A 22,965-nucleotide genomic window follows, 5' to 3' on the forward strand; every position below is an offset into this window, starting at 1 on the left:
TTTTTATTTTTTTTAAGATGGAGTCTCGCTCCATCACCCAAGCTGGAGTGCAGTGGCGTGATCTCAGCTCATGCAACCTCCACCTCCCGGGTTCAAACAATTCTTCAGCCTCAGCTGGGATTACGGGCACATGCCACCATGCCCAGCTAATTTTTGCATTTTTTAGTAGAGACAGAGTTTCACCATGCTGAGCAAGCTGGTCTCAAATGCCTGGTCTCAAGTGATCCTCCCACTTCAGCCTCCAAAGTGCTGGAATTACAGGCGTGAGCCGCCACACACAGCCTATTGGGGTTTATGTTGTTGTTGTTTTTAAGAGATGGGATATCACTCTGTCGCCTTCGCTGGAGTGCAGTGATGCAATTATAGCTCACTGCAGCCTCAAACTCCTCGGCTCAAGTGATCCTCTCACCTCAGCCTCCAGAGTAGCTGGGGCTACAGGCATGCATCACCATGCCCAGCTATTTTAAATTTTTTGTAGAGATGGGATCTCATTATGTGGCCCAGGCTGATCTCAAACTCCTTGCCTCAAGCAATCCTCCTGCCTTAATGTTCCAAAGTCCTGGAATTACAGGAGTGAGCCATCATGCTCGGCCTTCTGACCACTACTACTGAGAAAAAACTGTGAATATGTTTATTTTAAGGGCTAAATCACTAGCATCAATAGTTTGCCCCAGCAAGATTTGATTAGGAAAACTTAACCAGGCATCTGAAAATAAAAAGAAAGAAAGAAACTGTGTAATCCACAAACACTAATCCAAAGAGATAAAACTGGCTGGGCATGGTGGCTCACGCCTATAATCCCAGCACTTTGGGAGGCCAAGATGGGTAGATGACTTGAGGTCAAGAGTTTAAGGCCACCCTGACCAACATGGTGAAAGCCTGTCTCTACTAAAAATACAAAAATTAGCCAGGCATGGTGGTGCACACCTGTAATCCCAGCTACTTGGGAGGCTGAGGCAGGAGAATCACTTGAACCTGGGAGGTGAGGTTGCAGTGAGCTGAGATTGCAGCACTATACTCCAGCACGGGCAACAGAGCAAGACTCTGTCAAAAAAAAAAAAAAAGAAAAGGGCCAGGCACAGTGGCCCACACCTGTAATTCCAACACTTTGGGAGGCCGAGGTGGGTGGGTCACTTGAGGTCAGGAGTTTGAGACCAGCCTGGCCAACATGGTGAAACCCTGTCTCCACTAAAAATAAAAAAAATTAGCCGGGTGTGGTGTCGCATGCCTATAGTCCCAGCTACTCGGGAGGCTGAGGGAGGCAGGAGAATTGCTTGAACCTGGGTGGTGGAGGTTGCAGTGAGCTGAGATCACACCACTGCACTCCAGCCTGGACGACAGAGTGAGATCCTGTCTCAAAACAAATAAATAAGTAAATAAATAATTAAAAAAAAAACTGGAAGTGGGATCTCCAGACATTAGGAGCCTTTTAATGCAATCCAATAGGAAAAACAAAAGCACCATCCACAAAGAATTTTGTAAAAAAAAAAAAAAAAAAGGCCAGGCATGGTAGCTCACGCCCATAATCCCAGCACTTTGGGAGGCCGAGGTGGGTGGATCACTTGAAGTCAGGAGGTGGAGACCAGCCTGGCCAATGTGGTAAAACCCCGTCTCCATCAAAACTACAAAAATTAGCCGGGCATGGTGGCATGTGCCTGTAATCCCAGCTACTCAGGAGGCTGAGGCAAGAGAATCACTTGAACCCGGGAGGTGGAGTTTGCAGTGAGCCGAGATCACGCCACTGCACTCCAGCCAGGGCGACAGAGCAAGACTCCATCTCAAAAAATAATAAGAATAAGAATAAATTATATATAAAACCTCAATCTAATCAAGCCTCTACCTCTAATCATCAATTTGTAGGAAATATATGGGGCAGAAGAGCAAGTTAAAAAATGCCATAAGAAAGCAATTAGCCAAGTCTGGATATAGGACATTCTATGGGCCACATGTCCTGGTTTCTCCAAACACCAAGGTCATGAAGAAAAAAACAGAGGTAGACTGATAGATTAAAAGGGACTTACTAAATGCAGCGTGGATTGGATTGTGGAATGGAAAAAGGACATTGCTGGAAAAACTGATGAAATCGAATAAATTCTGAAGCTTAGTTAACGGTAATGTTCCAATGTTAATTTCTGAGTTCTGACAGATGTACCACGGTTGTGTAAGATTTTAACATTAGAGAAAACTGGATGAAAGGTATACAAGAACACTCTGTACCAGCTTGTCTGTAATCTAAAATCATTCCAAAATAAAACGTTTATTTAAAAGAGAAAGACGGACTTCAAAAGTGTAACAGGCAAATGCAGTGGGTGGTTCTTGGTTGGATCCTGGTTTGAACAAATCAATTGTGAAAATATATTTAAGACAATCAGGGAAGTTTGAACATGGACTGGATATTGGATGACAGCAAGGCATCATTGTTTATTTTATTAGGTGTGATAACAGCATGGTGGTTATGGGTTTTTAAAATGTCTATCTGGTAAACACATGTATTCACTGGTGAAAAGATGTGATGTCTGGGATTTGTTTTAAAATACTCCAGAGGAGGCGGGGTGTGTTGGCTCATGCTTGTAATCCCAGCACTTTGGGAGGCCGAAGCGGGTGGATCACCTGAGGTCAGGAGTTCAAGACCAGCCTGGCCAACATGGTGAAACCTTGACTCTACTAAAAATACAAAATTTAGCCAGGTGTGGTGTCAGGCACCTGTAATCCCAGCTACTTGGGATGCTGAAGCAGGAGAATCACTTGAACCTGGGAGGCAGAGATTGCAGTGAGCTGAGATAGCGCCCCTGCACTGCAGCCACTGCACCTGGCCCGTTTCTATCTTTAAAAAGAGAGAATTTGGCCAGGCGCGGTGGCTCACGCCTATAATCCCAAGCACTTTGGGAGGCCGAGGTGGGCAGATCGCCTGAGTTCAGGAGTTCGAGACCAACCTGGCCAACATGGTGAAACCCTGTCCCTACCAAAAATACAAAAATTAGCCGGGCGTGGTGGTGGGTGCCTGTAATCCCAGCTACTCGGGAAGCTGAGGCACGAGAATCACTCGAACCTGGGAGGCAGAGGTTGCAGTGAGCCGAGGTCATGCCACTGCACTCCAGACTGGGCAACAGAGGGAAACTCCATCTCAATAAATAAATAAATAAATAAATAAATAAATAAATAAATAGAATGTGAAATGAGATGTGCGAAGTACTTACAGTTGGGCATGGAACAGGGTAGGGACTTGAGTGTCAGTTGATATGATTACTGCTCATGCAGGTGGCTTTCTCCCACCTACCGCCTCCTCTTCCCACATCACAACAGCTTGATGACCCGAGTGTTACATCTCTTTCCTCCCAGCCTGTCCTTGGATCCCTAACATGTCCCGTATGAATGGAAGAATCGCCTTGAGTCATTTGGCCACAGCAGTGCCTTTTAGCTTTCACATGCTTCTCAATTTCACATTAGATTCTCTTGTTTTCATGGTCTTTGTTAGAAACAATTTCATGAATCCCTTTCACAACATTTTGAAAGCCTTTGGTTGGGTCAAAGGGATCTCTTTTCAAATAAGAATTATTATTATTATTTTTTTGAGATGGAGTTTCGCTCTTGTTGCCCAGGCTGGAGTGCAGTGGTGTGATCTCTGCCCACTGCAACCTCCACCTCCCGGGTTCAAGTGATTCTCCTGCCTCAGCCTCCCGAGTAGCTGGGATTACAGGCATGCACCACCACGCCTGGCAAATTTTTGTATTTTTAGTAGAGACAGGGTTTCACCATGTTGGCCAGGCTGGTCTCAAACTCCTAACCTCAGGTGACTCACCCACCTTGGCCTCCCAGAGTGCTGGGATTACCGGCATAAGCCACCATGCCTGGCCTCAAATAAGAATTTGCCAATCCTCTCTGTCTTTCCTTATAACTGGCTGGTGACAGACGTGAGGTGATGTTGAGCCTCAATTCCTCATTTCCCTGGGGACACAGGCCCGTCTGTTTGTCCTGTGGGGCTGGGTGCACTGTCCTGATGGCCATGTAAGACAGTGCACGCTGCTGATTTATGATCTGTTCCATGGATCTGATGCAGAGCAGGCGAGCCCTCAAGTGGAGCTTAGCCCACAAGTCTTCTTGGCTTTGCCCAGGAAAGACTTTTCAAGGACAAGCCAGAGGTAGAAGAAAACAGCTTTGTTTGAAGAGGCAGGGCTACCCTGTAGGCAGAGAGTAGCAGCTCAGAGCAATTCTGCAGTCATGTTTATACCCACTTTTTTTTTTTTTTTGAGACCAAGTCTAGCTCTGTCGCCCAGGCTGGAGTGTAGTGGGAAATCCCGTCTCTACTAAAAATACAAAAATTCGCCGGGCGTGGTGGTGGGCGCCTGTAGTCCCAGCTACTCGGGAGGCTGAATCAGGAGAATCACTTGAACCGGGGAGGCGGAGGTTGCAGTGAGCCGAGATTGCACCACTGCACTCCAGACTCCAGCTTGGCCACAGAGTGAGAGCCTGTCTCAAAAAAAAAAAAAAAAAAAAAATACAGTGAGTATTGCCAGGCGCAGTGGCTCACACCTGTAATCCCAGCACTTTGGGAGGCCAAGGCGGGCAGATCACCTGAGGTTAGGAGTTCGAGACCAGCCTGACCAACATGGCGAAACCCTGTCTCTACTAAAAAAACACAAAATTACCTGGGTGTGGTGGCGCAGGCCTGTAATCCCAGTTACTGGGGAGGCTGAGGCAAGAGAATCGCTTGAACCCAGGAGATGGAGGTCACAGTGAGCGGAGATTGTGCCATTGCACTCCAGCCTGAGCAACAAGAGCAGAACTCCATCTCAAAAAGAAAAAAAAAAAAAAGGATTTAAAGGAATCCACCCCAAATAAATTAATCCTCATATGCACACACTAGCTATTTGCAGGGTAGGTATTTTGCTAGTCGGTTTACCTTTAATTGTACCACACAACACAATCAAGCCACTTCCTGGCTCTCCAGTGGTTCTAATTTGTAGTGCTCTTAAATGCCTTTCTTTGCAAGTTTGCATGCCTGCAGAGAAAGACTGGTTCATGAAACAGCATGCTATGCTGGAGCGCAGCCAGGTTTTCACAGTCATAAAAATCTAACATTGACGGGCCCCTTTCAACGTGCCAAAAGTTGAGCCGAGCACCTTGGATGAGTTAACGCATGTATCCTCCAAATAATTCCACAGGCTGGGTGGGGTGGCTCACTCCTGTAATCCCAGCACTTTGGGAGGCCAGTGCGGGAGGACCACCTGAGGTCAGGGATTCGAGACCAGCCTGGCCAACATGGTGAAACCCCATCTCTACTAAAAATACAAAAATTAGCTGGGCGTGTTGGGGGTTGCCTGTAATCCCAGCTAGTCAGGAGGCTGAGACACAACAATCGTTTGAACCTGGGAGGCGGAGGTTGCAGTGAGCTGAGATTGCGCCACTGCATTCCAGCCTGGGCGACAGACTGAAAGACCATCTCAAAAAAAAAAAAAAAGAAATTCCACAAAGCGGGTGTTTTTTTGGTTTGTTTTTGGTTTTGGGGTTTTTTCGTTTGTTTTGTTTAGTTTTGTTTTGAGACAGAGTCTCCCTCTGTTGCCCAGGCTGGAGTGCAGTGGCGCGATCTCGACTCACTGCAACCTCCGCCTCCCAGGTTCAAGCGATTATCCTGCCTCAGCCTCCGGAGTAACTGGGATTACAGGCATGTGCCACCACGCCTAGCTAATTTTTTTGTATTTTTAGTAGAGATGGGGCTTCGCCGTGTTGGCCAGGCTGGTCCTGAACACCTGGCCTCAAGCGATCCGCCTGCCTCAGCCTCTCAAAGTGCCGAGATTACAAGCGTGAGCCACTGTGCCTGGCAAGGGTGTTGTTATTATGGCCATTTTACAGGCAGAAAAACTGAGGTCAAAGCACTTAAGTAACCAGTCCAGCATCACCCATCAGGGAAGTGATGGAGCCACGCTTTGAACTCAGGCCTTCTGGCTGCACAGATCCAAAGCCCATGTACCTTCATCACTGCCTCTCACAGCAACCCACCCAATGACAGCTGAAACAGCCACGCTCCAGCCTGAATTGTGAAGCTTTTCTGATAGCACTGAACTGATTGAATCAAGCCATTTTGTTATTGTTGCTGCTGCTGCTGTTGGGTTTATTTGTTTTGGGTTTTTTGTTTTGTTTTGTTTGTTTTTAAGAGAGTCTCATTCTGTCGCCCAGGCTGGAGTGCAGCAGCATAATCTCAGCTCACTGCAACCTCTGCCTCCCAGGTTCAAGCGATTCTCGTGCCTCAGCCTCCCGAGTAACTGGGATTACAGGCATATGCCACCATGCCCGGCTAATTTTTGTATTTTTAGTACAGACGGGGCTTCACCATGTTGGTCAGGCTGGTCTCGAACTCCTGGCCTCAAACAATCCACCTGCCTCGGCCTCCCAAAGTGCTGGGGTAACAGGCATGAGCCACCGTGTTTGGTTTATTTGATTGGTGGTTGGTTGTTTTGCCTGAGTGAATTAATGTCTGGCTACCATGTGCCAAGTGTCTTCATATGATCTCACGTGATCTCATTTTATCTTCCCAATAATCCCATGACATATGAACGACTATTCCTGTTTTACAGAGGTTCAGACAAGACTTACATTCATAGGCTGGGCTCAGTGGCTTACACCTGTAATCATAGCACTTTGGGAGGCCAAGGCAGGAGGATCACTTGAACCCAGGGGTTCAAGACCAGGCTGGGCAACATAGCAAGATCCAGTCTCTATTTTTATTTTTATTTATTTATTCTGAGACAGAGTCTCACTCTGTCACCCAGGCTGGAGTGCATTGGCGCAATCTCAGCTCACTGCAACCTCCACTTCCCAGGCTCAAGTGATTCTCCCACCTCCATCTTCCAAGTAGCTGGAACTACAGGGATTCATTACCATGCCTGGCTAATTTTTGCATTTTTTTGTAGAGACAGGGTTTTGCCACATTGCCTAGGCTGGTCTCAAACTTGTGAGCTCAAGCAATCCTCCCACCTCCCAAAGTGCTACAATTACAGGCACGAGCCGCCTAGCCCAGGCCCATCTCTACTTTTTTTTCTTTTTTGAGACAGAGTTTCTCTTTTGTTGCCCAGGCTGGAGTGCAATGGCACAATCTCGGCTCACCGCAACCTCCGCCTCCCAGGTTCAAGCGATTCTCCTGCCTCAGCCTCCCGAGTAACTGAGATTACAGGCACATGCCACCACGCCTGGCTAATTTTGTATTTTTAGTAGAGACAAGGTTTCTCTGCGTTGGTCAGGCTGGTCTCAAACTCTCGACTTCAGGTGATCCGCCTACCTCAGCCTCCCAAAATGTTGAGATTACAGGCATGAGCCACTGCCCCCCGCCAAATCCCAGCTACTCGGTAGGCTGAGGCAGGAGAATTGCTTGAACCCAGGAGGTGGAGGTTGCAGTGAGCCGAGATTTCACCATTGCACTCTAGCCTGGGCAACAAGAGTGAAAACTCCATCTCAAAAAATAAAAATAAAAATAAAATATCAAAAGACTTATAGTTACCCTAAGTCACATTGGTAGTGTTTAGACTGAACGAAACCCCTTCATTGGCAATGGCTACAGATGACAGCTTTCAGCTCATAGACTAGGGAATGTGACTTCCAGCCCCCATTTCCACCAAGAGATTTGAAGGGAACAGGCGGAGTCCGCGACAGAGCAGGGGACTCTCCCGGGGCAGGAAACAGCCTCCTGCTCCTGGTCGCATTGTCTTGTGCAGTCCTGACTTGCAGGCACCATGACTTGAGGAAAACCATCTTCCCTTCCAAAAACTGCTCTGGAGATTGATTAGATAACCATGGCAAAGTGCTTTGAAGACAAGGGATGTAGGAAATATTCTGTGTGGGTGGATTCCCAGGGTGCTTCAGACAAGATTAAGGCCCACGAATGGGTCTGCTCAGTTGGCCGGGATGCTTTGTGTGGAAAAGGAGTCTTTCCCAAAACATTTCTCCTAGAGGGGCTGCCAAAATCCGCCCAGCTCTGCTCCACACCCAAGCATGTCTTCCTTCAGCGTGGCTGTCACATGACGAAAAGGAAACTTCTACACTCAGTTCAATCGTGGACTGGTCCATGTGATGTTGACATGCACTTAGATATCAAAGTGTGTCTTTGATGAGAAACAACTACTGAATGTTTTATTTGTGCCTGTATTTTTTAAAGTATTTTATTTGTATAAAAAAATAAATAGAGATTAGGAGTGGTGGCTCACGCCTGTAATCTCAGCACTTTGGGAGGCCGAGGCAGGCTAATCACGATGTCAGGAGTTCGAGACCAGCCTGGCCAATATGGTGAAACCCCATCTCTACTAAAAATACAAAAATTAGTCAGCATAGTGGTGCACGCCTGTAGTCCCAGCTACTCAGGAGGCTAAGGCAGAAGAATCACTTGAACCTAGGGGGGAAGAGGTTGCAGTGAGCCGAGATCACACCACTGCACTCCAGCCTGGGAGACAGAGGGAGACTCTGTCTCAAAAAAAAAAAAAATTAGCCAGGTGTGGTGGCATGTGCCTGTAATCCCAGCTACTTGGGAGGCTGAGGAAGGAGAATCACTTGTACCTGGGAGACGGAGCTTGCAGTGACCCAAGATCATGCCACTGCACTCCAACCTGGGCAACAAAGTGAGACTCCATCTCAAAAAATAAAATAAAAACAGAGATCAGGTGCGGTGGCTCACGTCTGTAATCCCAGCACTTTGGGAGGCCGAGGCAGGCAGATCACCCAAGGTCAGGAGTTGAAGACCAGCCTGGCCAACATGGTGAAAACCCATCTCTACTAAAAATACAAAAATTAGCCAGCGTGAGGGTGCACATCTGTAGTCCCAGCTACTCGGGAGACTGAGGCAGGAGAATCGCTTGAACCTGAGAGGCAGAAATTGCAGTGAGCCGAGTTCACGCCATTGCACTCCAGACTGGGCGACGGAGTGAGACTCCATCTCAAAAATAAAAAATAAAAATAAAATAAAACAGCTTTATATGAAGGCAGCAATTTTATTCAGGGGAGAAAAAGACTTTAGAATTATCCTGGTTAAATATCAGATTAAAGCCTGACTCAAGAAGGAGTAATGTGACCAATTTGAAATGGCATTAGGAAAGTAAGTGTTACTGGATATGGTGGCTCATGCCTATAACCCCAGCACTTTGGAAGGCCGACAGGAGGATCATTTGAGGTCAGGAGTTCAAGAACAGCCTGACCAACATGGTGAAATCCCGTCTGTACTGAAAATACAAAAATTAGGCTGGTTGCAGAGGCTGACGCCTATAATCCCAGCACTTTGGGAGCCTGAGGCGGACAGATCACTAGAGGTCGGGAGTTCAAGACCAGCCTGACCAACATGGAGAAACCCCATCTCTACTAAAAATACAAAATTAGTCAGGCATGGTGGTGCATGCCTGTAATTCCAGCTACTCGGGAGGCTGAGGCAGGAGAATTGCTTGAACCTGGGAGGTGGAGGTTGCAGTGAGCTGAGATCATGCCATTGCACTCCAGCCTGGGCAATGAGAGAGAAACTCTGTCTCGAAAAAATATATATATATATAAAAATTAGTCGGGTGCGGTGGCAGGCACATGTAGTCCCAGCTACTCGGGAGGCTGAGGCAGAAGCAGCACCTGCACCTGGGAGGCGGAGTCTGCAGTAAGCTGAGATCTCATCACTGCACTCCAGCCTGGGCGACAGAGTGTCTGTCTTAAATAAATAAATAAGTAAATAAATAAATAAATAAATAAAAGCAAGTCTTTCTGCGAATGTATAAAGTTGCAAGCCCAGTAATGCAGGTGCTCTAAGCAGTCCACAGGTGTGTCAGTCATTCCTGGGCACTATCAGATATAATTTTGTGTGCCTATAGGATCTCATTTGCCCTTGACCGTAAACGCAGTGTGGAGGGTATGTATATCAAGACTTTTTAGGTCACGAGTGTAGTTGGACTTTGCAGCTGCCTGTTTCATGTACTGTAGGCTTCACTTTAAGCAGATAAAATATACAGAATTTTGAGCAAACTAAGTTGGAAAAGCAGGAAATCAGCTCACATTAGCAAGCACAAAATGGCTATATATAAATAAATTTCAGGCCAGGCATGGTGGCTCATGCTGGGAGGCCGAGATGACAGGATCACTTGAGGCCAAGAGTTGGAGACCAGCCTGGACAACTTAGGGAGACCTCATCTCTACAAAAAAATGTTTTTTTAAAAAAAATGAGCCAGGCATAGTGGTGCACACCCTGTGGTCCTAGCCACTCGGTAAGTTGAAATGAGAAGATCATTTGCACCCAGGAGCTTGAGGATGCAGTAGGCTATGGTCTCGCCACTGCACTCCAGCCTGGGTGACACAGTGACACCCTGTCCCTAAAAGAAAAAAGAAATTTCAGCAGGCGTGCATCATATGTTAGAGACATTAATTTATCTGCAGTAAGTTAAACATGTAAGTGCTTTCTCCGGGGAGGGCAATGAAGGGAGGCAGAAAAAACCATAAAGTTTTAGTGCTCAAAAGATATAATCAATCTAGCGGGACAGCCCAGCGCAGTGGCTCACGCCTGTAATCCCAGCACTTTGGGAGGCCAAGGCAGGTGGATCGCTTGAGTTCAGGAGTTCGAGACCATCCTGGGCAACATGGCAAAACCCCATCTCTACAAAAAATTTAAAGATTAGAGGCTGAGGCGGGCGGATCACGAGGTCAGGAGATCGAGACCATCCTGGCTAACACGGTGAAACCCCGTCTCTACTAAAAATACAAAAGAATTAGCCAGGTGTGGTGGCAGGCGCCTGTAGTCCCAGCTACTCGGGAAGCTGAGGCAGGAGAATGGCGTGAAACCGGGAAGTGGAGCTTAGAGTGAGCCGAGACTGCACCACTGCACTACACTCCAGCCTGGTGGACAGAGTGAGACTCCATCTCGAAAAAATAAATAAATAAATTAGCTGGGCATGGTGGCATGTACCTGTGGGAGGCTGAGGCACAAGGATTGCTTGAACCTGGGAGGTGGAGGTTGCAATGAACTGAGATCACGCCACTGCACTCCAGTCTGGGTGGCAGAGACAGACCCTGTCTCAAAAAAAAAAAAAATGCAATGGGAAAATTCTGTGGGTGTGGAGACATTAGTCAAAAGCATCATGAGGCCGGTCATGGTGGTTCACGCCTGTAATCCCAGCACTTTGGGAGGCCAAGGCGGGCAGATCACCTGGGGTCGGGAGTTTAAGACCGACCTGACCAACATGGAGAAACCCTGTCTCTACTAAAAATACAAAATTAGCCAGGAGTGGTGGCACATGCCTGTAATCCCAGCTACTCAGGAGGTTGAGGCAGGAGAATCACTTGAACCCAGGAGGTAGCGGTTGCAGTGAGCAGAGATCGCGCCATTGTATTCCAGCCTGGGCAACAAGAGTGAAACTCCATCTCAAAAAAAAAAAAAAACGCACCACAAAAATATTCTAAAGGCCTATGAGTGCTATAAGTGATCATAGCTATCAGATATCAACCATCTGTCATGTGCCGGGAATTAGACTAAATAACTTGCATGCCTCATCACATTCAATCCTCATAACAACCCTATAGGATTAGTTTTAGGATCCTCAGTTTAGTTTATTTTGTTTTATTTTATTTTTGTGACACAATCTCACTCTATTGCCCAGGCTGGAGTGCAGTGGCACGATCTTGGCTCACTACAACCTCTGCCTCCTGGGTTCAAGCAATTCTAGGATCCCCATTTTAGTGAGAGAAAAACTGAGGCTTGGCTAATTTTATAATTTTTTTGTTTTTTTGAGAGGAAGTTTTGCTCTTGTCGCCCAGGCTGGAGAGTGCAGTGGTGCAATCTTGGCTCACTGTAACAGTTGCCTCCTGGGTTCAAGAGATTCTCCTGCCTCAGCCTCCCAAGTAGCTGGAATTACAGATGTGCGCCACCACGCCCAGCTAATTTTTGTATTTTTAGTAGAGACGGGGTTTCACCATGTTGGCCAGGCTGGTCTTGAACTCCTGACTTTGTGATCTGCCCGCCAGCCTCAGCCTCCCAAAGTGCTAGGATTATAGGCGTGAGCCACTGTGCCGGGTCTAAACCTCTTTTCTTTATAAATTACCCAGTCTCAGGTATGTGGTTTTTTTGTTTGTTTGTTTGTTTGTTTTGTTTTGTTTTGTTTTGAGACAGGGTCTCGCTCTTGTTGCCCAGGCTGGAGTGCAATGGTACAATCTCGGCTCACTGCAACCTCCACCTCCTGGGTTCACGCGATTGTCCTGCCTCAGCCTCCCAAGTAGCTGGGATTACAGGCATCTGCCACCACACCTGGCTAACTTTTGTATTTTTAGTAGAGACGGGGTTTCACCATGTTTGCCAGGCTGGTCTTGAACTGCTGGCCTCGAGCGATCTACCCGCCTTGGCCTCCCAAAGTTCTAGAATTACAGGTGTGAGCCACCACACCCGGCCTCACTCACCTAATTTCAAATTGTCTTACTCCAAAATCGATACTCTTTCCATGGCACAACACCACCTCCCAAAATCCCTTCTACAGGACACGGCCAAATGCAGGCTATAGGCTCCTGGTCCAGCCATATCCCTGTTTCACTGCTTTGCCAAAAGCTTTATCTTCAGTTGGCTGGGAAATATTTTTTATATTGAAAGTATAGCTCAGGCTTTCTAATGAGAATTGATGAAAAGTGATTTTTACATCATTGATTTTGTCCTAAACCAAACTTGCTGGACATCATCTCTGGCTAGAGCTTTATTCCTTTTTTTAAATTAAAAAAAAAAAAGATGACAGCATTCATAGGGGACAAAATATTTCCAGGTTACAAACCATTTTGTGAAATTCCTGTCTTCAAGAGTTGAACGGAAAAGGTTCAAATCCTCCCGCTGCAGGAGAAGGTAATTGAAGGGCATTTGATTCCCTTGAGTCACAGGAAACCCACAATATATTCTTTAGTAATAAAAACTGCATGTGTAATCATTGAGACCGTGGAGGGTCAACTCAAATTAAAGATTTTATGGCTAGGGGTTATATTAAATCTTTTCAACAATTTATAGAAGGGATTTGAAATATGTCAAACTTATTTCTTTAGGTTTTTTGCAAGAGAAAGATTTTATTGCATTGAATCACAGAAGGAGGAGAAAAATGACTGAGTTCACCGAGTTCTCACCCCCGCTAATGATCTATTGCTCACTTTACAATCAAAGCCTGGGTATTAAGCTGTCTGAAGTCAACCTCTTCTAATTAAAATGAAAGTCATAAAGCAAAAGTATTTCAATAATTTACAATAATCATCCCAAATGTATACAGCACATATATTGAAGAAATGTAACACATTTCATATTTTTTATTTCTCTCACCTGGGCCAAAAACTAAAGGTTCTTGGCAAGATTAAGGGAACATTCATTAACTTAAATATTTACAGAGTAAATGAATATGTATGTGTTTCTATGTGTGTGTTATGAAGGGGAAGATGAAACTGACACTTCTTTTATCTTTTTTTTTTTTTCTCGTTCTGTTGCTGAGGCTACAATGCAATGGCACGATCATGGCTCACCGCATCCTCAAGCTTCTGGGCTCAAGCGATCCTCTCACCTCAGCCTCCCCAGTAGCTGGGACTACAGGCATTCCACCATACCTGGCTGAGTGTGTGTGTGTGTGTGTGTGTGTGTGTGTGTGTGTGTGTGTGTGTGTGTGTGTGTGTAGAGACAGGGTCTTTCTTATTGCCCAGGCTGGTCTCAAATGCCTGGTGTCAAGTGATCCTCCCACCTCAGTCTCCCAAAGTGCTGAGATTACATGCATGAGCCACTGCACTGGCCCAGAACCAACACTATTGAGCATCTGTGGTGTACCAGGCTTAGAGTTGTGATCAGTGGACCCAAACACCGATGAGACCCTTCAGTGAGGGCGTGTGTTGTTAAGATTTGTAGCACACAAACTACCTCCCAGTGCAATGAAGTAAACGCTGAGGTGAGGAAGCCTGAACTCTGGACCTGGCAAGAGGCACAACCATTACTGTACATAGAGGGGAAATGGCATCTTTACACATAGAAAGGAGAACCGGGCTGGGCGCGGCGGCTCACACTGTGATCCCAGCACTTTAGGAGGCCAAGGCGGGCGGATACCATGAGGTCAGGAGTTTGACACCAGCCTGGCCAACATGGTGAAGCCCTGTTGCTACTAAAAATACAAAAATTAGCCAGGCATGGTGGTATGCGCCTGTAATCCCAGCTACTCAGGAGGCTGAGGCAGGATAATCACTTGAACCGAGGAGGCAGAGGTTGCAGTGAGCAGAGATCTCGCCACTGCACTCCAGCATGGGCGACAGAGCAAGTCTCCATCTCAAAAAAAAAAAAAAAAAAAAAAAAAAACAGAAAAAAAGAAAAGAAAGGAGAACTGGAGCTGCTGAAAGCCCATGGTTCCTGCCTCCTCCCTGACATCAATTTAGGATACTCATCACTTCGCCTTACTGTAATAGCTCCATTTGCAAATGAAAATTAAACTGTACATGGGGGTGGGTTCAGTGGCTCAGGCCTGTAATTCCGGCACTTTCAGAGCCTGAGGCGGGCAGATCAGAAAGGACTTGAGGTCAGGGGTTCAAGACCAACCCGGCCAACATGACAAAACCCCATCTCTACTAAAAACACAAAAATTAGCTGCACGTGATGGCACATGCCTGTAATCCCAGCTACTCAGGAGGCTGAGACAGGAGAATCACTTGAACCTGGGAGGTGGAGTTTGCAGTGAGCCGAGATCACACCACTGCACTCCAGCCTGGGCGACAGAGCTAGACTCCATCTCAAAAAATAAAATAAATAAAATAAAATAAAAATAAAAATAATAAAAAAAAAAACCTGTGCATGGGAATGTGCATGGGAAAACACTTGACAAGCTGCACTCTGCAGGTTGGTCTCCCCATCTGGCCTAGAATCTACCAGGACGAAGGGACTGTGCAGAACCTCAAGTGATCCACCTGCCTCGGCCTCCCAAAGTGCTGGGATTACAGGCCTGGGCCACCGCGGCCAGCCAAGCAGTTCTTTTCAATACAAAGACTATGTAACTATGTTACCGAAGGTTAAAGATTTGATACGGGGTTGACTAGAAATTTGTCATTTCAGCCCTTTTATGGGCTAGCATATTTTGTACCGGAACTCTCGGCACATAGACATTTAATATCATGGCTTATCCAAAATTCTGACTTGACTCTGTATTTTCAGACTGACCTAACTGATTGAATTTAGCAGCAATGTTTCTAGACACCTGCACTGACTAAACGATTCCAGTCATCATCTCTTTGGTTTCTCCTAGGTCAGACGAATGATAGTGAGTGGTGAATCCTTTTACAGAAACCAGACTTTCACCTGATTTTTTCTGAGCTGTGCCACGGCAGTGATAAATCGGCTCCCAAGTGGACGGCCACAGTGATATCATGCCACAGTGATAAAGGAGTCAAGGCCTGGTTCCAAGGCCAGCTTGGCACTTGTATGGCCTGTCTGAGCTCTCGGGATTATTGGGAGAAACAAAGGTTTGGAAACGGCCATTCCGCCCCCTCCTGGATTCTTGCTTTCCGCGTCTCTACCGAGACTGGTGGAACGGGCCTGCAGTCCCAGAATTTTGGGAGGTGGAGATGGGAGGATCATTTCAGCCCAGGAGTTCGAAAACAGCCTGGGCAACATAGCAAAACCCAGTCTTACAAATAAAAAAATTTTAAAAACTAGTCGGACGTCATGGCACATGCCTGTAGTGCCAGCTACTCGGGAGGCTGAGGCAGAAGGATCGTTTGAGCCCAAAAGTTGGAGGTTGCAGTGACCCGAGATCGCGCCACTGCGCTCCAACCTGGGCGACAGAGTGAGACCCTGTCTCTAAAAGAAATACAGGCCAACCCTGCAGAACCGCGTCTGCAGCCCGGGCTTTGTGGCTTCTCTCCGACCCCCTCCCAGTCGCAGACGCGCCCGCTTTCCGCCCCGCCCGCCGGAAGTGGCCGAGTCCCGTCGGCCCCTGCGGGCCTCTCTCCGTCGCCATGGAAACGAAAGCGGCCAAGTAGAGCTCAGTCCTGACGCGCCGCCTCCCGTGGGCTCCGGCCGGCTACGCCGCGGCGGACAACTATGCTGAAGGCCAAGATCCTCTTCGTGGGGCCTTGCGAGGTAAGTCCTGGCCCGGCGCGGCAGACGGAGCGGGGAGCAGGCCTCGGGGCCTGGGCGAGCGCAGGTCCCCACCCGTCTGATCTGCGGCTTGCTCCAGGAGGCGGGAACCCGGGCCCACCGCGCCCATCCCGACTGGCGCCCCTGCCCTTTCCGTGAACTCGGTGCTTTCAGACCTTGATTCCAACCACTGCCCGGAGGAGGTAGTGGAGGCGAGCCTGGTGTTAATGAGCCCCGAAGGCCCAAGGTACTGAGTGGCATCATTGGAACCATAGCCTAGGTTTCGTGACTCTTTCTTTTGCCCCCGGGATCCCCCTAATGAATGCGTCTGTGGGTCTGGACTTTTGTTTGAGACAGGTTGTCGCTGTGTCGTCCAGGCTGGAGTGCAGTGGTGTGATCATAGCTCACTGCAGCCTCGACTTCCCTGGGCTCAAGCAGTCCTCCTGCCTCAGCCTCCTGAGTACCTGGGACTACAGGCGTGCACCACCACGCCCGACTAAATTTGTTGTTTTTGTTTGGTTTTGTTTTTTTGAGACAGAGTCTCGCCCTGTCACCCAGGCTGGAGTGCAGTGGCATGATCTTGGCTCAGTGCAAACTCCGCCTCCCGGGTTCAAGCGATTCTCCTGCCTCAGCCTCCTGAGTAGCTGAGATTACAGGCCCACGCCATTACCCCTGGCTAATTTTTGTATTTTTTGTAGAGGTGGGTTTTCACCTTGTTGGCCAGGCTGGTCTCTGCTGACCTCAAGTGATCCGCCAGCCTCGGCCTCCCAAAATGCTGGGATTATAGGGATGAGCCACCGCGCCTGGCCTTAATTTGTTAATTATTTGTAGAGACAGGATCTTGCTATGTTGCCTAGCACCTAGGCTGGTCTCCAACTCTTGGGCTCAAACAGTCCTCCCGCCTCAGTCTCTCAAAGTTCTGGGATTACAGGCATGAGCCTTTGCTCGAGTCCTGGGCGTTTTACTATATGGTCCTGGAACCATTGGCTATTAATGTGTGTGTTGGGGGCGTGGTAGTGGGGATCACATCTACATGTATACTTCACGTCATCCACAGAAATAAAGCTCAGATGGACTAAAGCTAAATGCGTTTTAAAAAAAAAAAAAAAGGCCGGGCGCGGTGGCTCACGCCTGTAATCCCAGCACTTTGGGAGGCCGAGGCAGGCATATCACAAGGTCAGGAGATCGAGACCATCCTGGCTAACACGGTGAAACTCCGTCTCTATTAAAAATACAAAAAAATTAGCCGGGCGTGGTGGCGGGTGCCTGTAGTCCCAGCTACTCGGGAGGCTGAGGCGTGAACCCGGGAGGTGGAGCTTGCAGTGAGCCAAGACTGCGCCACTGCACTCCAGCCTGGGCGACAGAGCGAGACTCCGTCTCAAAATAATAATAATAATAATAATAATAATTAAAAAAAAAAAAACCCAGCCGGATGCGGAGGCTCACGCCTCTAATCCCAGCACTTTGGGAGGCCAATGCAGGTGGATCACCTTAGGTCAGGAGTTCGAGACCAGCCTGAGTAACATGGTGAAACCCCATCTGTACTAAAAATACAAAAATTCGCTGGGCTTGGTGGTGCATGCCTGTAATCCCAGCTACTCGGGAGTCTGAGGCAGGAGAATCGCTTGAATCCGGGAGGCAGAGGTTGCAATGAGCCAAGATCGCGCCATTGCACTCCAGCCTGGGGAATAAGAGCGAAACACCATCTAAAAAAAAATAAAATAAAACCTGTAGAAGTCTTAGGCCAGGCGCAGTGGCTAACACCTGCCAGCACTTTGGGAGGCTGAGGTGGGGAGACGACTTGAGCTCAGGCATTCAAGACCAGCCTGGGCAACATAGGGAAACCCCATCTCTACAAACAGTACAAAAATTAGCCGGGCATGGTGATGCACACCTGTAGTCCCAGGTGGCTCAGGAGGCTGAGGCAGGAGGATCACTGGAGCCCTACAGATCAAGGCTGCAGTAAGCTATGATCACATTGCTGTACTCCAGCCTGGGCAACAGAGCAAGACCTTGTCTCAAAAAAAAAAAAAAAAAGCAATGTGTATTACTCATATAATCGAGATGGACAAACAGCTCCATGTGAGATTATGAGACAGCTAGCCACGAGTCCCCAGGCTGACTTTGATCCTCTCTGTGACCTAAAAGAACTCCTTGGCTGGGCACAGTGGCTCATCCCTATAAACCCAGCACTCTGGGAGGCCCAGGCGGGTGGATCACCTGAAGTCAGGAGTTCGAGACCAGCCTAAGTAACATGGTGAAACCCCGATTTCTACTACAAATACAAAAGTTAGCCGGGCGTGGTGGCAGGTGCCTGTAATCCCAACTACTCTGGAGGCTGAGGCAGGAGAATCGTTTGAACCCGGGTGTTGCAGTGAGCCTAGATCACAGCCTGGGCAACAAGAGTGAAACTCTGTCTCAAAAAATAGAAATAAAAACTCCTTAATCCCATGCTCCCTGGGCCCCAGACCAGGCTGTGCCCACTGCACTAGAGCAAGACAGTGAGGTCGTAACCACCCCAGTGATCTCAGGGTGCCCATGACCTATACTGCATCACACCGGGTTCCAGGCCACCTCTTGGGGTCATTTTTTTGGTTTCCTTTTCTGCCTTTCAGCAAAGACCTTTATTTGCACTCATTTTCACAGAGTGGAAAAACTGTTTTGGCCAACTTTCTGACAGAATCTTCTGACATCACTGAATACAGCCCAACCCAAGGAGTGAGGTGAGCCCTGACAAATCTGTGTCCCAGAGTGTCCAACTGGCTGGGCAGGGAGGCTTATTCCTCTAATCCCAGTGCTCTGGGAGGTCAAAGTGGGAGGATCGCCTGAGGCCTGGGCAATATAGGGAGACCCCGTCTCAACTAAAAATAAAACATTAGCCAGGTGTGTTGGCATGTGTCTGTAGTCTCAGCTACATGGTAGGTTGAAGCAGAAGGATTGTTTGAGGCCAGGAGTTGGAGGCTGTAGTGAGCTATGATCGTGCCACTGCACTCCAGCCTGGGTGACAGAGTGAGACCCTGTCTCAAAACAAAATTAATAATAAAACAATTTTAAAAGACTGCCCAACCATCACCCACTTCCTACTTTTGTTGCTGTTGGCATTCCAAAAGTGTAATGCAGCCTCATTATTGGTGCTGCTACTGTTCTTTTTTTTTTTTGAGATGGAGTCTCGTCCTGTCGCTGAGGCTGGAGTGCGGTGGCACGATCTCGGCTCACTGCAACCTCCGCCTCCCAGGTTCAAGCGATTCTCCTGCCTCAGCCTCCCCAGTAGCTGAGATTACAGGTGCACACCATCATGCCCAGCTAATTCTTTTATTTTTAGTGTAGCAAGGGTTTCACCATGTTGGCCAGGCTGGTCTCGAACTCCTGACCTCAAGTGATCTGCCCGCCTTGGCCTCCCAGACTGCTGAGATTACAAGCATGAGCCACTGCACCCAGCCTACTGCTCTTCTTTTTCCTTTTAGGATCCTAGAATTTGAGAACCTGCATGTTACCAGCAACAACAAAGGCACGGGCTGTGAATTCGAGCTATGGGACTGTGGTGGCGATGCTAAGTATGTTTCCTTTAAAGAAAGTCACTTCATCAAATGGTTTAAAAATCAGCTGCCCAAGCCAGGGGCGGTGGCTCACACCTGTAATTCCAGCACTTTGGGAGGCCAAGGTGGGTGGATCACCTGAGGAGAAGAGTTCAAGAGCAGCCTGGCCAACATGGCGAAACTCTGTCTCTACTAAAAATACAAAAAATTAGCCAGGCTTGGTGGTGGGCACATGTAATCCCAGTTGGGAGGCTGAGGCAGGAGAACTGCTTGAACCCGGAGGCGGAGGTTGCAGTGAACCCTGGAGTTTCAAGCGGAGGTTGCTTGAACCCGGGAGGCAGAAGTTGCAGTGAGCTGAGATCGCACCATTGTACTCCAGCCTGGGCGACAGAGCTGGACTTCTAGCTCAAAAAACAAAACAAAACAAAAAAATCAGCTGCCCACCAGGCACCATGAAGTTGGGCCTAGCATGTTTCCTGGCACGTATGAAGAGCTTGATAAATGATTTGCTGACATGCATTGCTTTATACACTTTAGTGATTAGGTTATGATGCAGTTAGAAGTCATCAACCTTGGCCAGGCGCAGTGGCTGACGCCTGTAATCCCAGTACTTTGGGAGGCTGAGGCAGGCAGATCACCTCAGGTCAGGAGTTCAAGACCAGCCGGCCCAACATGATGAAACGTCATCTTTTTAAAAAAAAAAAAAAATAGGGGCCAGGCACCATGGCTCACACCTGTAATCCATTGCTTTGGGAGATCACCAGAGCTCAGGAGTTTGAGACCAGCCTGGCCAACATAGCAAAACCCTGTCTCTACTAAAAATACAAAACTTAGCCCAGTACGGTGGTGTGTACCAGTAATCAGGAGACTGAGGCACAAGAATCGCTTGAACCTGGGAGGTGGACATTGCGGTGAGCCGAGATCATGCTACCGCACTCAAGCCTGGGCGACAGAGCCAGACTCTTGTCTCCAAAAATAATAATAATAATAATAATAATTTTTTTTTAATGAAGAAATCATCAACCTTTACAAAAAATAAAATTGACCTGATGTGGTCCTAGCTACTCAGGAAGCTGAGGCAGAAGGATCACTTGGGCCCACATTGGAGGCTGCAGTGAGCTATGATCCCACAACTGCACTTCAGCCTGGGAGACAGAGCAAGACCTTGTCTCTTAAAAAAAAAAAGTCATCCACCAACTTTTTTTTTTTTTTTTTTTTTTTTTTTTGAGACGGAGTCTCGCTCTGTCACCCAGACTGGAGTGCAGTGGCGCGATCTCAGCTCACTGCAAGCTCTGCCTCCCGGGTTCACGCCATTCTCCTGCCTCAGCCTCCCGAGTAGCTGGAACTGTAGGCACCCACAACCACACTCGGCTAACTTTTTTGTATTTTTAGTAGAGACGGGGTTTCACCGTGTTAGCCAGGATTGTCTCCATCTCCTGACCTCGTGATCGCCCGCCTCGGCCTCCCAAAGTGCTGGGATTACAGGTGTGAGCCACCACGCCCAGCCGTCATAGACCAACTTTTAATACTAAGATATTCTTTTTAAAGTCCACAGTTAGAAACCAGAATGACCTAACTTTCCTTCTTGTTCCTTTTCTTCCTCGCAGGTTCGAGTCCTGCTGGCCGGCCCTGATGAAGGATGCTCATGGAGTGGTGATCGTCTTCAATGCTGACATCCCAAGCCACCGGAAGGAAATGGAGATGTGGTATTCCTGCTTTGTCCAACAGCCGTCCTTACAGGACACACAGTGTATGCTAATTGCACACCACAAACCAGGCTCTGGAGATGATAAAGGAAGCCTGTCTTTGTGTAAGGAAACTGGAATTTCTCTTCCTCTTTTGTCTTGAATGTTTTGGACACCTACATATTGTCCCATGTCCTAGAAACCAGCAGCTCTGTCCAGTTACTGAGCACCTACTGTACCCTAGGCAATTGTTACCCTCTCCATGTGAGTCCACTACGTCTCTACTAAAAATACAAAAATTAGCCAGGCATGATGGCAGGCGCCTGTACTCCCAGCTACTCAGGGGGCTAAGGCAGGAGAATTGCTTGAGCCCAGGAGGCGGAGATTACAGTGAGTTGAGATCTCACCACTACACTCCAGCTTGTGTGACAGGGCGAGACACCATCTCAAAAAAAAAAAAAAAGAAAAAAGACCAGGCGCGGTGGCTCAGACCTGTAATCCCAACACTTTGGGAGGCCAAGGTGTGCAGATCACTTGAGGTCGGGAGTTCTAGACCAACCTGGCCAACACGGTGAAACCCCATCTCTACTAAAAATACAAAAATTAGCCAGGGGTGGTGGTGCATACCTGTAATCCCAGCTACTCAGGAGGCTGAGGCAGGAGAATCACTTGTACCTGGGAGGTAGAGGTTGCAGTGAGCTGAGATTGTGCCATTGCACTCCAACCTGGACAACAAGAGTGAAACTCTGTTTCAAAAAAAAAAAAGAGCAGAATACAGAGTGGGAAAATCCTTGTAGCTATTCTTGGGTACAACTAGGGGGGCACTCTTTCTGAAAGAACTTTTCTGGAGAAAAACCTCCAATTCACATAACACACATCCCAGAGGTGACACAGTCATCCTGAAAAAGAACTCACAAAATATTCAGAAACAGAATGAGAATAATAGAGAATCTATTCCTTTCTGGTTTAAGAACAGAAGACCTGGAAAGTGGTTTGTAAGGTTTTCATCCTGTCGCCAGGGGGCAGTATAGCAAACCCATTCTCTGTTCTCTGGTGTCAAGGAAGACAACTTGATCTGTGAACTTCAGAAAGTTAAATTTCTTCTAGAAGTTTCATTGGGAGCTATAAAGGGCCCTTCATGGAAACTCTTTGCCTAATTAACCTTATCTTCATTTTCAAGCGCCACCCTTGAACAAGCTGAAGCTGGTGCACTCAAACCTGGAAGATGACCCTGAGGAGATCCGGATGGAATTCATAAAGTATTTAAAAAGCATAATCAACTCCATGTCTGAGAGCAGAGACAGGGAGGAGATGTCAATTATGACCTAGCCAGCCTTCACCTGGGACTGCCACATCCCCAGTGAAATCAGCATGTTTCTTGGTGCAGATCTGAAATCACATCCAGCTCCTGATGTTTTCTTCTCCCTCTGACTGCAGAGGAAGTGTTCCTACCTGCAGGAAGGCACCTGTCACGCAGGGAGTTCACTCAGACCATCTGTGCTCTGCCCTGAGTTCAGTTGAGAAAATCCTATTATCGAATTTGGATTTCCTGGCCCCAGAACTTCCCAAAGACCTGTAAAATGGAGGGATTTACCACCTCACATATGTCCAGTTATACAGTTTGTGGAATTGTAACCGTCGCAGCCCAATGATACAACAGTAGTTTAATCACGTG

The 22,965-nt window shown here is 47.7% G+C and overlaps 1 protein-coding gene across 4 annotated transcripts; it reads left to right on the forward strand.

Moving 5' to 3' along the window:
• The first annotated feature begins 15,903 nt into the window (after positions 1-15,903).
• On the forward strand, positions 15,904-22,965 carry IFT22 (intraflagellar transport 22). Of its 4 annotated transcripts, XM_031013300.3 has the most exons (5): positions 15,904-16,072; positions 18,716-18,792; positions 19,534-19,623; positions 21,213-21,415; positions 22,471-22,965. In XM_031013300.3, the coding sequence occupies exons 1-5, from the start codon at positions 16,034-16,036 to the stop codon at positions 22,617-22,619; spliced, it is 558 nt and encodes a 185-aa protein (XP_030869160.1). In that variant the 5' UTR covers positions 15,904-16,033; the 3' UTR covers positions 22,620-22,965. The 4 variants fall into 4 exon arrangements, with proteins under 4 accessions (XP_030869160.1, XP_030869161.1, XP_030869164.1 ...); XM_031013301.2 differs by lacking the exon at positions 19,534-19,623 and having other exon boundaries at positions 15,916-16,072; XM_031013304.3 differs by lacking the exon at positions 18,716-18,792 and having other exon boundaries at positions 15,923-16,072.

The sequence above is a fragment of the Gorilla gorilla genome, chromosome 6 (genome assembly GCF_029281585.2).
Source record: "Gorilla gorilla gorilla isolate KB3781 chromosome 6, NHGRI_mGorGor1-v2.1_pri, whole genome shotgun sequence".
Lineage (NCBI taxonomy): Eukaryota > Metazoa > Chordata > Mammalia > Primates > Hominidae > Gorilla > Gorilla gorilla.